Genomic DNA, 16,350 nt, shown 5'->3' with positions numbered 1-16,350 from the left:
GGGGGGGGTTATTGCAGGGCTAAACGATATTATTAGGAACTCACGCAGTCATGACGAGGCACGGGCAGGAGTGAGGTTCCGACGGTGTGATAACCTCGAGCAAATATCCCACGGCGTAAAAACTAACAATTAAAAACAGGATTTAATGGCTTTTATTTAACAACTGAAATGCAAATGAAAATGTTAGCGCTGCTGCTTGCCTAATAATTGTTCTATTATGGATACAACAGTGTGATAATGTGTAATATCATCATTTAAAGTTTTTTTTTTTATTATTTTAGGGCACAGATATAAATAAGGAGACTGAACGATGACAGTCTCAACTTTTTCTTCCATTTAGGACAGATTTTAAACTAGTTTGTGATCAGCATTTCTTATTTAATCATTAGTGCTTAGATTAAAATTTACATTTAACACCAGAGAGTCCGCAGGCTGATTTCAAACAGTGATTTAAAAAAGAAAAAAACAGATTGTAAAGGATATTTTGAACCTAATTCACAATGAGCAGCTGGTTTAATGAAACCGTAGGCAGGTCTTCACATAAATAGGCGCCGTCCACGTCTAGATGGGAGCACTGATCACCTGCGATTCGTGCATTCATTATGTACTTTAGTGTGAAAACGTCTGAATCGTGATTCGGGACAAATACAAGTGCCGTTACGCCCCTCTTACGCTCGCATCACTCGCTGGGTGCCGACTGTGGGAATTCGGAGGAACCATCTGATTGTGCAGTTCATAACCGCGACTCGTAGGAATCCTTTCAGATAAAGATATCGTGGACGCTGATAGTCTGATCATTTTATTTGTTCGATTTATTGTGAAGCCCTATTTTGTTGTTTTTTTATTTCAGCTTGAATTTCTCCTCCTTGTTTCAGTTCTAGTAGGTTCAAACAAAAGGTTTAAAGTGGACTTTTTTAGTTTTGAAGATGCTGAAAGTGCTGATTTTCTAAGATTTTCAACTTACATGCAAATCGCAAATCCTTTCTTGCTTCAGTAGTAATTTGTTTTATTGTATTCTTTCTACGTGATCTAGCGGAGGCTGATACGATGACATCAGTTGGCGAACCGGACCCCGGACAGCACCTGAAACTGTCTCGACTTGTTTGAAACTGAGGAGAATGCCATGCGTCGCCTCCGATAAACGCCGCTCCCCCACTCTACGCTGACTAACCAAGAGCTACACGGTCATGGGTTCAGATCAGCCCTGCGTGGACTCTCCAGAGCAGGGAGTCATGCCGGGTCCGGTCCGGAAGCAGGAGGGCCGGCGGTGTCTGCGGAAAAAGCTGAGGCCCGTGCGAATCTTAGGGTTGGTCGTCAGCCTGGTGGCCTTAAGCGTGCTCTCCGTCAGTGCCTTGACCCGGAGTTCGGATGGTCCCAGCGAGCCAGCGCTACCCCAGGAGACTCGTCACCAGTCGGCGCCCCACAGGACCCTGCTTTTCACCCAGCACCAGAAGGACCCAAATGTGTCAGCGGACATGCCCAAAGCCATGAGATCCACAGCGGATGGCAACGAGACCCAGGGGGAGTACCCGCCAGATGTTTTTAGCCTCGAGGAGAGGCGCCGCGGAGCCGTGGTCCTCCACATGTTCGGCATGATCTACATGTTCATTGCCTTAGCCATCGTGTGCGATGAGTTCTTCGTCCCGGCGTTGACGGTGATCACAGAGAAGCTCACCATCTCGGACGATGTGGCAGGCGCCACTTTCATGGCGGCGGGGGGTTCCGCCCCGGAGCTCTTCACCTCCATCATCGGCGTCTTCATCTCCCACAGCAACGTGGGCATCGGGACCATCGTGGGCTCGGCCGTCTTCAACATCCTCTTTGTCATCGGGATGTGCGCCATCTTCTCCAAGGAGATCCTCAACCTGACGTGGTGGCCTCTGTTCCGCGACGTGTCCTTCTACATCCTGGATCTGATCATGCTCATCGTCTTCTTCTTGGATAACATTATCACTGTCTGGGAAAGCATCACGCTGCTCTCCACCTACGCCGCCTACGTGATCTTCATGAAGTTCAACGCCAATGTGGAGGGCTTCGTCAAGGACTGCATGCACAAGAACCAAGTCGTGGAAGTCGAGGTGCAGCCCAAGGTGAGCGGAGCATTTAGTTTGATGTGAAAAGTTGCCGTAGCTGTCGTAGTTTGGCATCTTTGATGTCCCGTATTAGTCTGACAGACTCATCCCATTTTAACATCTCATGCACCTGGTTTTGGATGTTTTACACTGAGCAAGTTCTCAACCCATTTCCTCTTAAGAGATATCTTCTTAAAGGAATATTTTAGAGCATTTCAAGTGGGGTTCTGTGGAAAAGCTATGAACAATTCATGTCTTACTTGTTGTAGATGACCTCAGTTTGAAGAAATACAGTTTACTTCTGACCAGACTGACAAAATATTGACTGTTTTGATTGGAACCAAAGTGGAACTCCAAGCTGAACGGTTCATGCAAACGCTATTTTATAAACCTTTACATCAAATTATGTGGTTCTTGCAGGAGAAATTTTCAGGAGTGCCACCGAAAGTGCTACAGCTAGCTGTTGCTGCTACTTTTGCTTGTAAGTAACCATAGAATTCTATATAAACAGCCATGTAAAGTGAAACAGCTGTGGTTGTAAAGGTTTATAAAATGGTTTCAGCATGAACCGGTACGACACTTTTGAGGGAAGGGTCTCGCAGCGACTCGCTTCGGTCTCGGCCTGCTTGGACTAGCCATTAGCTCGTCAATCCGATCAGAATCGAAGGGTTAGCGGGGGTGTGACGGTACACAAAAATCCTGATTCCTCAGCTTTGAGGACATGGTTCAGGATTTCTTATCACAATAAATGTTTGTTAAGGTGTAGCAGGAAACAAAAATCCGACTAAATGTCTGAACTGTTTAGTTTCATCGTGTTTTTAAACCTGGAGTTTTCGACAGTGTGTGGTCTCGCTGCCATAAAAAATCCTCCGGTGTTTAATATGAACTTGCTCCACTCTCAGGTTTTAGCTGGGGACTGCCTAAATGCTCTGGATTTTCACTTCAGTTGTTTTTTTTTCTAAAATTTACATTCAGGTGAAGCTTTCTCCATCATTTCTGTAGTTGACTGAGAAGTTCCCCAAACGGTTTGTTGCCTGGGGGGGAAAGGTGGAGTTCTGCTCTTTGCTAAACGTCCTGTAAAACGTTTAAAAAGATTTGTTTGGCACGTGCCGAACTGAAAGTTTTCGGTACAAACGCGTCAAAAGGGAGAAACCAACATTAAACAGAGGAGGAGGTCTCAGATTCCAGCTTTCAAAAACATATAATGGAGCTTTAGGTCTGATCCCCAGTCAGTTTCACTCCAATCAACACCTGCATTCATGTGACCAGAGTGGGCCATCAGTGAGTCAGACAAACAAGGACCCTAATGAACCTCTGCTGTTAGGAGAGTGAGAACAATCTGCAAGCAATCCATCTTACATCACATCTCAGCTTTAAAAGCTCAACTCCACACTCTCTATTTCTGAACTGAGAAAGCTCCTCGGATGAGAAGCGAAACGTCTTCAACTACAGAATAGAAGTTCAGTTGTTTTTGTTTTTTAACCTTTTTTGAACTGTACAAATGCGTGTACCGTTACACCCTTACAGGTAAGATGTTAGCTGTTCATAACCTTTCCACAGCACCTCTTATGAAATGATCTGAACTGTTGCTTCGATGACATACATCTCTCTTTTTCTCACCAAGGTAAATATATAAAAAATAAATAAATAAATCACCATCCCTCAGATCAGTCACAGTGTAGCAGCAGCTGCCAAACATACGCCGCTCTGGCTCATATCTCCCCCTCATTACGTTTAAAATCACAGAAAGTCGGTGGGTGTTCGAGTGCGGAGTGCTGTCAACAGTCAAACTGACCATTTCACATTAATGATTCACTCTACGCTGCTGTGCAGAGCTGGCATACAGTCCCCCCAGTGTGGGATTAAAAAAAACACAGTCAAATGTGTAATTCTGGGTTAAGCTCTACAAATTATGTCCCTGTCTGTGAAACAAATCCCTTGGTAAATCTCACTGGCTATTTTTTTTTTTCTTCCAGTTGAAGATTTTCCACATAAATACTCCATTAGAGACTCGATGAGGTCGACCAAACGGAGTAAAAGACTTGTCTCATGTTTTCTTTGTTCTTTCATCGGTCTGTGCGATGTTTCACACTTTGCTCAGTACTGAGAAAAAAAAAAAAAAAGGAGAGAAGAAATAAAAAAAAACAAACTCCATCATCAGAAATCGTAGATATCAGTGTGTTGCTTCTCCCGAGTCTGACGCCCTCAATGACACCGGAGGGCAAAAGAGACGCCGCGGTGCAATTTGATACCGGTGTGGAGATTATCCCGCCGGATTTGGTTTTCTTTGTGACACGAGATGAAAATGAAATTTGGAGAAAGTTGCGTTTCAAAGCTGTCATTAAATCAGGATTTATTTTTTAAGCACATAAAGGGGGGAGGAAGAAAGAAAAAAAAAACCCAGCAGGTTACACAATGTTCGGAAAAAAATAAAAATAAAACCTCACAAGGAAGCTAATAGCACCATATGCTGCGTTTAAACAAAGTCCTTTTGGTTTAACCTTGACGGTTTTTATGCTTTAATATTCTGATTTGGATTTATGTGGAAACAACATGAACTGAGGGCCAGAGAGGACTCCGGTGACCTTGAACTGCAATGAATTCTGGGTACTTTGATACAGGAAAGCACGTTTTATTACAGGGAAAATATAACGCAAGGCAAATTTCACAATTATGTCTCATTTTTTGTTCCTCTTAGGGCAGGTTTTGGTCTTTTTATGACCATTATGTCAAGACGTGACTTCCTATTAAAAAGAAAACGAAGATTATGAAACTAACATTTTACTAGAAACATCTGTAATTTAACCTCTTTCTTTTTTTGCTTGGTAATAGACTGTATTATTAGAACGGCAGTGGCACAAATATTATCAGAACTTAATCATCCAAACACTCGTTTTAATCAAGTTCGGACTCCTCGGGGACGTGCATCTCGTGACATAAGTGCTATTTTCAGAAGTAGCTGTTGGAGACGGCGTGCAGATATAAATTCATATACAGCTGTGACGAGGACAGGAGATGAGCTGGATCACACAGAAAAATGTCAAAGAAAGATTGTGGTTAAAAGTGGAGTTTGATCGATTGCTGCGTTTCAGAGGCTGATTTTTTTAGAGACTAGAGTAACCGATAGCACATTTATGAAGACGATTTGTTTGTTTTGTATTCGGCTCATATAAATATAACAGTTTCCTACTCGTAATACAAACCACGCATCACAAAAACACATTGAGGACTAGGTGTAGTGTTAAATGCAACTACACAGGACTGCTCACAGATAGTTTATTTGGATTTGTATCTTCTAGTTTGTGAGTTTTTTGGGCATTTTTTTTGTATTGAAGTGATATTTATGCAGTTTTAATTCAGTCACTTCACTGCAAGTGAATCACTTTATTGTCAAGAATGTTTCTAAAAATGTTCCAATTCATTTCATCTCCAGGGTGAAGTCTTGAGTTGTTGGAACAGTAGAGGATTATTTAAAATGATGCTCTTAATCTACACCAGTGGTCTCCAACCCTGGTCCTCGAGGGCCACTATCCTGCATGTTTTCCTTGTTTCCCTGCTCCAACACACCTGATTCAGTGGTTAAATCACCTCTTTAAGTTCTGCAGAAGCCTGTTAATCAACCATTGATTCAAACCAGGTGTGTTGGAGCAGAGGAACAAGTAAAACATGCAGGATGGTGGCCCTCCAGGACCAGGATTGGAGACCCCTGATTTAAGATTTTAAATTACTGCTCGGTGCCATGAAATGTGGGCGATCATGTAACTGCCTGTGTGTGGGTCTCTTTGTTGTTTTTGTGCAAAACATCTCATGAACCGGTGAACAGCTTTTAATGAAACTTTTCGTAGGAGATCCTTGGATGGACATCTACAACAGATTGACTTTTGGAGTCAACCCAATCCAAGATGGACGCCGCAGCTAATCCACCACACGTAGGGTTTTGTGTTGAGACCAAAAAGGTTCAACTTTTTAGGTCTTTCTTCCATGTTTTCTTGTGGCAGACTGCAAACGGGACTTCTTCTGGCTTCCTTTTAAGAACGTCCTCCTTCCATAAAGGTCAGATTTGTGACGTCCGTGTGGAACAGTTGTCCCGAGGACAGGTTGTCCCCCTCCTGAGCTGTGGATCTCTGCAGCTCCTCCAGAGTTTACCACGGGCTCTACTTTGTCGGTTTAGGTGGACGTCCATGTCTTGGTTGGTTTGTGTCGTCCTCTTTCCGTTTTTGGACGGTGGATTGAACAGAGCTCCGTGAGATGTTCGAACATGGAATCATGTTTGATAACCTCACCCTGGTGCATTCCTTGGTCTTCATGAGGCTGTTGGACCACTACTGTTCTCCAACAAACCTCTGAGGCCTTCACAGAACAGCCTAATTTACACAGAGGTGGGCTTTATTTACTAGTTGGTTGGATTTCAGTTCGAGGGCGGCGAATAGAAATCCACGCCACACCTTTTAAGATTTTTATCTGTCAAGACTTCTGTGAAGACTTTGAGTCATTTTCCTTCTGCTCTGAACTCGCGCTCTTCTTTGCGCTGGTCTGTCTCGTAGAATCCCAGCAGAATGGTTTGATGCTCGTGGTCGTAACGTGACTAAATGCGGAGGAGAACTTCCTGTCGCCGGGATCTGCAGACGCACACGCTGTGAGCAGCAGGAGACGGAGGCCATTGTGTCGTCTGCAGGTTGCCTGCTTGGTAATTGCTGCGTGTGGGCACAAGCCATACATACTGTACCCTGAAAAATTAGATTCCGAGCAGTGTGATGTTTTGAATCTAGAAGTCATTAGTGGGTTTTGTACTCTCTGTGACGGCTGCCTTTAATCTCATTTCATAACCGTCTCCCGTTTTCCTCTTTCAGCTCGCCGTTCCTTATGTGTAACTCGTTTCCTCTGCGTCTTCGGCCGCTTAACGTCCTGGCTTCCAGACAGAGAGCAAAGCCGCGGGAACGGGGCACCGGTTTTCCATCAGGAGGTTTATTGTTCCTCTGTCTCACCTCGGGGCTGATGTGTAACGTTATCAATCGAGGACTAACAGACCTGTCAGGCCCCAGCTCCCTGCAGCGGCTGATAGACCCATTCCAGCTGCTGTTTTATCAGCAGCCTCATCAAAAGTAATCTGCGATAATCCAGTTAGCGCATCTGCACACTCTAGAACGCCGCGCGTTTGGACCGACTTCCAACAAAACACAAAGTTTTATTGACCTCCGGCGAGGTTTTTTGCCTGTGTCCGTGTGCAAAATATCTCATTTTAATGAAACTTCCTGAAAGTAATCATAAGAAGTGCTCCTACAGCTGATTAACATTTGGAGATGAGCCAATTCAAGATGGCTGCCACAGCTAATAATCATTACCCAGCACAAAAATGGCTCTAATTTTACAGGCTTTGAACAAAAAACTTGATGCGGTATTAGGTGAGAGTCATCTTTAACACGTATTCTGCGACATCCTGTAATATCGCATAAGATGAGGAGCAACATTATTTCTCAACAAAAGCTCTGGCATGAAAGGCGGCGGGCGATATGCATCCTTCAAGGAACCTTAAAATAATGCACCGTTTTTAAAAAGTGAGAGCGTATAGATACGACTAAAGGACGCCATCGCTCCACGCAGAGCTGAATGAAACGGTAATGATTTATGGTCACAATTAGGAACATTTCTCCTTTCTTTTTTCTGCCCCGCTTCATCTCCACAAGCTCCAGTCTCTACGGCACACGAACGCACCACTGTGCTCCGTATTTTACAGGAAGCTAAGCCAGTCTGATGTAAACAACAAAGACTCTCTGTGGCTGAAATTAGTGTTAATGACGCCTATAAAAATGAACGGAAACTGAGCTGAGAGGATTCAAATGGTCCTGTGAGGGGGGGGCTTTGAGAGTTTGTCACCGTTTAGGGAGGGGGCGCACAATTACAACACAATTTATTGTTATAAAAGGTATAAAGTAACACATTTATTATCATTACAGTGTCCTATTTCAGTGACTGTAACTGATTTATATTTATATTTAACAATAATAGCGTTTTTCTACTATCATGCACAATCATCAGTGATGTCATCATGCACAAGTTAATGTATTTTCTGGACTATAAGACGCACTTAAAAGCCTTCAATTTTCTCAAAAAATGACAGTGCACCTTATAATCCGGAGTGCCGGTATGTTTTAGTACGACTTTGGTTAAACTACAAAGCTGCACCGCTCGCAGCATTAAGGCTTAGTTATAGTACCTCTAGTTTCCAGTGAATTCCCAAAAATCGCCATCTTTCCCATGGAAAGTTATCAAATTTTCCCAATTTCCCCAGTTTACCTTCCTATGGAAAGTATTTCGAAAGGTTCTGGAAATGGGACACTGTCACGGTGTAAAATCAGAGTTGCTCTTTCTTTGACCAGCTTTCAGAGAAAACATCTAATCATCCGTTCTTGCCTAAACGGGACGCAGGTTGATCGCGTTCAAATGGCTCTTTAACTTCTGGTGCACGTTCCTGCAGACTGAAACATTCCAAAGGGTGATTCTGAAATCGACCTGAAAGCCAGAGACGACGACAAGCAGACATTCGCTCTTCTGAACCACCTAAATTTTGGATTTGGGTCGGAACTACGAACTGAAACAAGAACTGCCTACGCGGTGCCATCGGGATTTTATTGAGGCAATAATTTGTTGTTTACTTGCGGTCACGCATCATTTCCCTGTTAGCGGCAGATGTGCAGATGTTCTCCCCCTCATTTTAATTGCTGCACGTTCTGTTACAGATAAGCTCCTTACGCTGGCGGCGTGGCCTGTGACGTAACGTGACAGAAGCCGTCCGCTCCCACAGACTACAGTCCGATCGCAGCACACTTTGTACACCAGAGTTAAAGACCAGACGGATAATGTTCCTGCCCCAAAAACCTGTCACAATCGATCTGTAGCCTCACAAACCTGTGTGCACAAGAGTTGGCTCTTTTTGCTGATGTCATCCCTTTTAAATTGGTGTTGTTTCTTTTCCATTTGCTTCCCAGGAAGTCAGTCAGTAACACTTTGTGTTATTGCAGCTGATTTCATTGCTTTTTGGTAAGCCTTAAATAAAGAGCGCTTCATTACCAGCAGCAGTGGCAGCTTCCTCTTCCTGTGCATGATATTAAAAAAAAAAAAGTCTTTAATCATCTGGATGCTGCCCACTTGCATCCTCGGGATGCCCCCCTCCTCTTTCCCAGGCTAGCCCGGGCTTATCTTGTTATCTTGTGGCCTCTCTCATTGTTTGGCTGCTGGACCGGCTGGCTGCTTTTGAAAACGCTGGTTCAGACGGATCAGATTAGCCAGCACTTTGTGTTTGATGGCTTTACAAAAAGCTCCCTTCCACATATTATAATCATAGCGACACACCAGAAGTCTGACAGCGACGGTGGCCGTGGCCGTTACTGGAGAGCGGAATCTGAAAACACGTAAACCGGGAAATAAACAGCTACCAGCTGAGCTCTGACTGCTCCATCAGGACTGCGTTTTATTTTAGTAATATTATTTAATTCTACTGTCTCCATGAGCGTTACGTCGGAATCAAAAAGCAAAACTGAAACGTTTTCTGTTGGTAAGAGTGAAATTAAAAAAGCGAATCGAACGCTAAAACAAGACACGGTTCTGGGAAAAAAAAAGTCCACCTTCTGTCAGTTTTTAGGGTTTTACGTGAAAAAAATAATCTGGGCCACAATTATTCAAATCAGACCTCAAGTGTACAAAAACAAACAGCACATTATGTGTGACCTGCGCTCAAACGAAACCCAAATCCTGACACAGAGGAGCTCAGTGCCCAGATCCTGTGGCTTAAAAACAAGCCCACATCATCACCCCTCCACCACCATGCTCGACACTTGCTGATGATCTTAAATCCAGCTAAGGAGGACTTAGTTTATCACGTTTTTTTTTGTATGTGTTTGTTTAATAGATAATGATTTGGTGGAATCTGTTGTGTTTTTCTGTACACTTGAGGTTAGATTGAACCTGATGAAGACCAGATCGTCTTTATTATGTCCTGATATGTAAAAAACGAGGCTGTACTTTCTGTTTCCCGTGACTGTGCTTGTTGAATGAAGTAGTCGTAGTTTTTTTGAAGAGTGTAGGGTTCTGCTTTTACTACTGGATGCCAGCCATCTTCAGAGTCGAACAGATAAGTCACAGCGTCTGGAGGGAGATGTTGGTTGTGTCGAGATGGAAGCTGCAACCTCTGATGCATTACCAAGCTATAAATAGCGACACGGAGGCGAGATCTTCCATCAGGATGTGCTTTAAAGATCGGCAGCAGAGCTGGGTCTGTGGCAGGCAGCCTGGCTGTTTGTGGACAATATTTATTGGTGTTTTTACTCCTACTACCTCCCAACACGTAAAAATATCAGCTGATCCACGCTTCTTTTCAGGGTGAATGGGCGATAAAAGCACCTGCCAAGCCAATTTGGTGTAAATCCTGCTGAAATACCTGTTTTTAATTACTATAAGGTTTTTCTAAAGTAAAATAAACAAGCTGCTAATCGTACGTTTCATTGCGCACGTGTGCAGGTTGAAGCTACTCTGATTCAACTCGTAAAAACCTCGTTTTGCGGTATCCTCTCCGTTGTGCGTGCCATCGTCCTCGAGCGGCTGAATGAGCTTGCATGAAAGCAGCGAGAGCGCCGAGGTGTGAGTCCTGGATAAAGGAAATTGTGGAGGTGACCTTGCTTTAAATTGAACGGGAAAATGTGGGCTTTAGAAGTCAATAATGTTTCTGTGTGTTTCATACAGGCACAAGGTAGTGAGAGCAGGAGCAACGGCACAAAACATCTGGAATTGTAGCTTTAAATATTACTTTTCTAACTATTTACGTCTAAAGAAGCTAACCTGTGTAGCTTTATGGTCATATCCAGGTATTTGCTCTTAATAGGAAGTCAAAAAACACATTTTTTAAAAAAGAATAATTAAATAAAAATAATAAAACACTAACATATTGTTTCATTTTACACATCTGACAGCTAATATTCACCCTTTCACCTTCAGATAGTTCTTTAAACAGAGTTTAATTTTGATCGTACTGATGAGCTAATGGCTAGTCCGCGTGAGGACAAGACCTAAGTGGATTTTGGTCATCCTAAAACAGCTTAAATCTCAAACCTTTTAATGCAAACGCTGCTTTGTGAACCTTCTTATTGCTGTCAGTTTTCACATTACTTCGTTATTTACGTGGTTACGATTAGCGGCGGCTAACGTTAGCATTTCCATTGCAGCTTTGGGGGGTAATTCAAGCAAGAAAACTGTAATTTACAGCCGGAATATTGTGTAATATGAAACCGACGTTGATGTCAAGGGTTTATAAAACAGTGTTCAAATTAAATCTTTTGAGAACTGCGTTGATTTAAGATCTTCTTTAGACTCTAACCCTAAAATTAGACTTTTTCTCCAAACTGATGTTTCAGTTTCATCTCACAGTGACAAGAATCCAAGTTTTATCATCCGTTTCAGCTGTGGCTCTTTGTCCACAGAGGTAAATGGTTTTTAACATTGTTTTTTGTAATGCTGCATCTCTTCAAGACTGCTCAGGAAATCAATAGAGGAATAAAAATAAGCCGTAATAAAGTAAGTGCCACATTAAAGCCTGCAGCCATGAGTTGCAGAAAACCAGCTGAGCTCCATTTAGACTTACTCTTCCTGCTCTCTGGGCAGTTGTGCTGCTTCATTCATACTTTGCACCAAATTCGATTTAACTGCCTCCACAAAGACGCCGGTCGCTGCTTTTTCTGCTGTCGTGTATTACTACGGTCCAGTTGTTGGCGCTCGCCTCGTTTCAATAAAAAAAAATCTCAGAACGTAACCAGCGGCTGCAGATCCACAACTGACCGATTTATGGAGCTAACCCAATTCAAGATGGTCGCCACAGCCAGCGCAGAAAATGGCTACAACTCGGTGGATTTTACAGATACTGACAAAGCGCTAAAGCAGGGGTCTCCAATCCTGGTCCTCGAGGGCCACCATCCTCCATGTTTTCCTTGTTTCCTCTGCTCCAACACACCTGATTCAGTGGTTAAATCACCTCTTCATGTTCTGCAGAAGCCTGTTAATCACCCATTGATTCGAATCAGGTGTGTTGGAGCAGAGAAACAAGGAAAAGGGCCACCATCCCTGCAGGATGGTGGCCCTCGAGGACCAGGATTGGAGACCCCTGCGCTAAAGGGTCGTGCAAAAATCTATTTTTTAAAGGTTTGACCAAAAGGGGCGATAACGCCTTAATTTCTCATTATAAGATAATCCGATGGATAATAGCAGATAGGATTAAAACTCTGGCATGAAAGGTGGAGGGGGTGTTAGGTTCGAGGGGCACAGCTGTCACCTGTACTGTTTCTGCATTAACAGCTTAATCTGCTTAAGAAACGGTTCAACTTTGAAGGCTGTTAAAACTGATAATGGGTCAAAAAGAACAGAGCCGTCACTGGGGAACTGAAAAGATGTCTACGTGAGAAAAGGAAACATCAAATCCGGCTGAAATTCTTTCCTATCATCTCTAAAGTGATCTTTTTTTTCTTGTTATTTGCACTTCGGTTCTGCTTTTACCTGAGGACACCACGTCAGAGGTAAACTGCAGCCGGACCGCAGATCTACGGCGGTTTTATGAGCCGGTTTTTGTTCCTACAATGTGTTGGGGGACTAAACGAGTAACAGGAAATTGATCTGACGATGTGAAGAGGTGGAGAGTTTGGCTGTGAAATTTAAAAAGAATCAACGGGTGTTGGCAAAGACAAGGCTTTTTTTTTTCTTTTTTCAAGATTTAAGATTTAAGCAGGGGTGGAAATTAAAATTTTTTTTACCAGCCACTCAAATATTTTACCAGCCACTATTTTATGTTGTGACAAAAAGTTATTTCATATGATGATGATGATCAAGGTGGGTGGAAGCAGTTGTGGTGCAACTGCAAATTGCAAAAGTTACCAGGGGGAACCAAATATTTCAGCCGTCTAAAATAATCGGTTCCCCCTCTAAAACTATAGGACAAAAATAATTTACCAACAATTCCTTAACTGTGTTTATTCCTCTGTATTATGATATTATTAGCACATTTAATTCCTAAAAGAATTATGTTTTTTTAATGAGAAATAGGGGAACCGTATCTGATGGGGGAACGGTCAATGTGGGGCTCGACGTAACAGCAGCAACTCAAGCACATTACTGCCCCCTATATGTCAAGAGGACAAATAACACCTTTTCTGTTCAAATTGCCAACCCGCCACAGTGGCGTGTGTTGATCAAATTCACCCTCCACTTCAAATATTTACCCGCATTTAGCCGGTGGCGGGTGCTAATTTCCACCCCTGGATTTAAGACAGGATTTAAAAACAAGTTAGAGAAGTACGGAAAGAAATTCCGCCTGTGTTTTGTTGGCGTGGGATACGGTCCGTTCATCCTGTTCCAGTGAAAGAGACGCAGACACAGCAGTGTCGGTTTTTCTGAGACTGGACGTCTGTCAAAAGCAAACATAATACAGGAACGGTTTTAGGCCCTCGAGCTGTCTTCCTTTAATTCTCCCGGCTTTCTTCCCTTTCCCTCTTTTTGGGTCAATTGCTCTACTCGAAGTGACATTTCGTCTCGCCGCTTAGGCTGTTTGGAGGACGCGGCGCAGATGTGGTCTGCTTAGTCTAATCCCTGCAAGTTTGGCTCGTTTTCGCAGCATCGGCGAGCAGATTTTTGTTTTGTGTGAACGTGAAGTCGGGCTACCTGCAGCGGGTTTGATTTCTGCCTAAAGTCTGGCTCTGGTTAACGCAGCTTCACCTCTTAAAGGGACAGTTCAGATCTTTTCAATTCAATTCTGTTTATTTATCTATTAAAGTCCCCTCAGAGCACTGCACAAAAGAAAACAGCAAGTTCAAATCATGAATCCAGTCCAGTTAATCACTTCATTCCTATTCTAATACAGAACATTCACATGCTGCATATTATAAAATTGCCAATTAGTGAAAAGTTGTCTATCTAAGGAACCCAGCAGATTGCCTTGAATCTTTTCTTTGTTGTTACAATCTCCTATCCTGAGCTTGTTGGCGACAGTAAAAAGGAACGACTCCCTTTTAACAGGAAGAAGCAGGCATCGCATCAACTGGCTTTGGGTTGAGAGGACAGGAAAGACACAGAAACGGGAATATTGGTCCAAGTGGAGTTTCTATGGGAAGAAAAACGCACGCAATAATTGCACTTGTTACACATGGAGAGTAGAGAAAGTAAAGACGGCAGCAGAGGGAGGACATGTGGTCAATTTGTCCTCCATCAGTCTGAGCCTAAAGAAGCAGAACTAAGGGAGAGCTCAGGAAACCCAAACCGGCCCGACCTATAGGATTTATCAAAAAGGAAACTCTTAAAAGCAGACAGAGTGTCAGCCTCACAGACAGATACTAAAAGTTTGTTCCACAAGAGAGGAGCCTGAGAACTCTTATTCTAGTTTAAGAAACTCTAGGAACCACGAGTAAACCTGCAGTCTGAGAGCGAAGAGCTCTGTTAGGAAAATATGGACCAGTAAGATCCTTAATATAAAATGGAGCTTTGTTTGTTTGAAAAGTTTAAATTCTATTCTGAATTTTACAAGGACTCGATGGAGAGAAGCTAAAACCGGAGAACTATTTAGACCTTTTTCAGCTGGGTTTTAAGGAACGGTTACAAGTTTTAACAGACAAACAAGAACAGACACAAACAGTTACATGATCGCCAGTCTTTTATGGCAGTGGGTGATAAAAACAACAGGCCAAAAAAGTAATAAAAAGGTAATATAATGGTCAATAAGCTCTGTTAAATGGCTTACATCCAATGTTTGTACCAGCATTAATCAAGGTCACAACTTTTATTTTGTGGGTCGAAAGCTGAAAAGTTAGAGAACATCTGCTCTGGTTCATTTTTAAATATTTATTTATTACATAGATATTAGATGAGCAATTTGTTTGGGGCTTTAAGTATCAATCATGTTTTAGAAAAGAAAAAATGGAGTATTTTCATTTTTTAAGTTAGGAGTTTTAGTTCAAAAACATAAAGTCGTGCATATTTCCGTATTTAACAATGCAGGTCTAAGCAGGTAAAGCAGTTCTTGCACATGTCGAATAAGGGAGGGTTTTTTTTTCCCCTCTAAGGTGGAGCCTGAAGGTGAAATGCAGAGGCTTGCGAGAAACCAAACGCCTTATTGATCCGAAGCTATTTTTAAAAGTGGATAGTGTAGGATAATGTAGCTGCACTGTAAAAGCATCACGTGAAGGGCGCCGAGATCCCTATCTGATGGAACGGCACACACAGCCCGTCACGACTTAAAAAAAAAGACCAGCGTGGGCCTCCCGTCCTCGGCGCCCTCCTCTTTGCCGGACGGGCTGGGTGGTGACCCTCGCCATCAGCCTTGTTAATCTGCAGCAGCTGAACGTTAAGTCAGCCGCGGCTCACGTAATGCCCGTAATTTGCGAAATCCGGGGCAATGATGCCTGCGCCGGCCGCTTGGTGTAAAGATCTCACAGCTGCAGACAGACCCGACATCCCAAAACGCTGAGGGTTTGAAATCAGCTCGAAGAGAGTAAACCCTTAAAATGAAAGTGATTGCAATCAGTGTCTAATGAGCTGGTTGGGAAAAAGTTCTCGGCCTCGGTGAATCTGATGAAAGCCTCTCTTTTCCACCTGAGACGGTTCATTTTTAATATGTCAAATGGTGACAGGCGAATGATGCAGCCCCATCTCCTCTCAAAACCCACCAAGGTGACCTGAGAGGACTCTCTCTCAGCTTATTACTGTCTGTATTAAATGTCCACTGGAAACATGAAATACAGGAAGGGAGCTTCCTCTGCAGACTGCCACGAGTGTCATTTGGGGGCTTATTTTGCCCTAAATTGACCGTCTTTTGTCACGGCAGCAGAGAAATTGAAGGGTCAAGATGATGAGGATGAAATGAAATGTACAGTAACAGCCATCGATGATAGCTTTCCTAACAGATTTTATGAAGGCGATCATGTTTTTGCCCATGTCTGTGTGTTCATTTGGGCCAAAATATCTCATAAACCACCGGACGGTTTTTAATGGTAGATGGCCACCACGAATGAGGGAATAATGGAGCGGGAGATCGATAGATGGATTGGTGCAGCGTCTGCAGTGAAGCAGGCGCTGTACCGATCTGTCGTGGGGAAGAGAGAGCTGAGTCAAAAGGCGAAGCTCTCGATTTTACCGGTTGATCTACGTTCCTACCCTCATCTATGGTCACGAGCTTTGGGTAGTGACCGAAAGAACGAGATCGCGAATACAAGCGGCTGAAATGAGTTTTCTCCGCAGGGTGTCTGGGCTCTCC

At 43.2% G+C, this 16,350-nt stretch overlaps 1 protein-coding gene across 4 annotated transcripts in view; it reads left to right on the top strand.

Moving 5' to 3' along the window:
* The window catches only part of LOC108234864 (sodium/potassium/calcium exchanger 2), a 65,449-nt gene that overhangs the window by 1,281 nt on the left and 47,818 nt on the right, over positions 1-16,350 (top strand). For all 4 annotated transcript variants that reach the window (XM_017414440.3, XM_037976633.1, XM_017414435.3 and 1 more), the window contains exon 2: positions 1,034-2,090. In XM_017414440.3, coding sequence (XP_017269929.1) covers positions 1,188-2,090 — 903 coding nt within the window. In that variant the 5' untranslated portion in view covers positions 1,034-1,187. The remainder of the gene's footprint in view (positions 1-1,033; positions 2,091-16,350) is intronic.

The sequence above is a fragment of the Kryptolebias marmoratus genome, linkage group LG7, assembly GCF_001649575.2.
Source record: "Kryptolebias marmoratus isolate JLee-2015 linkage group LG7, ASM164957v2, whole genome shotgun sequence".
In the NCBI taxonomy this organism is placed as follows: Eukaryota; Metazoa; Chordata; class Actinopteri; order Cyprinodontiformes; family Rivulidae; genus Kryptolebias; species Kryptolebias marmoratus.
This window is presented reverse-complemented; position numbering and strand designations above follow the sequence as displayed.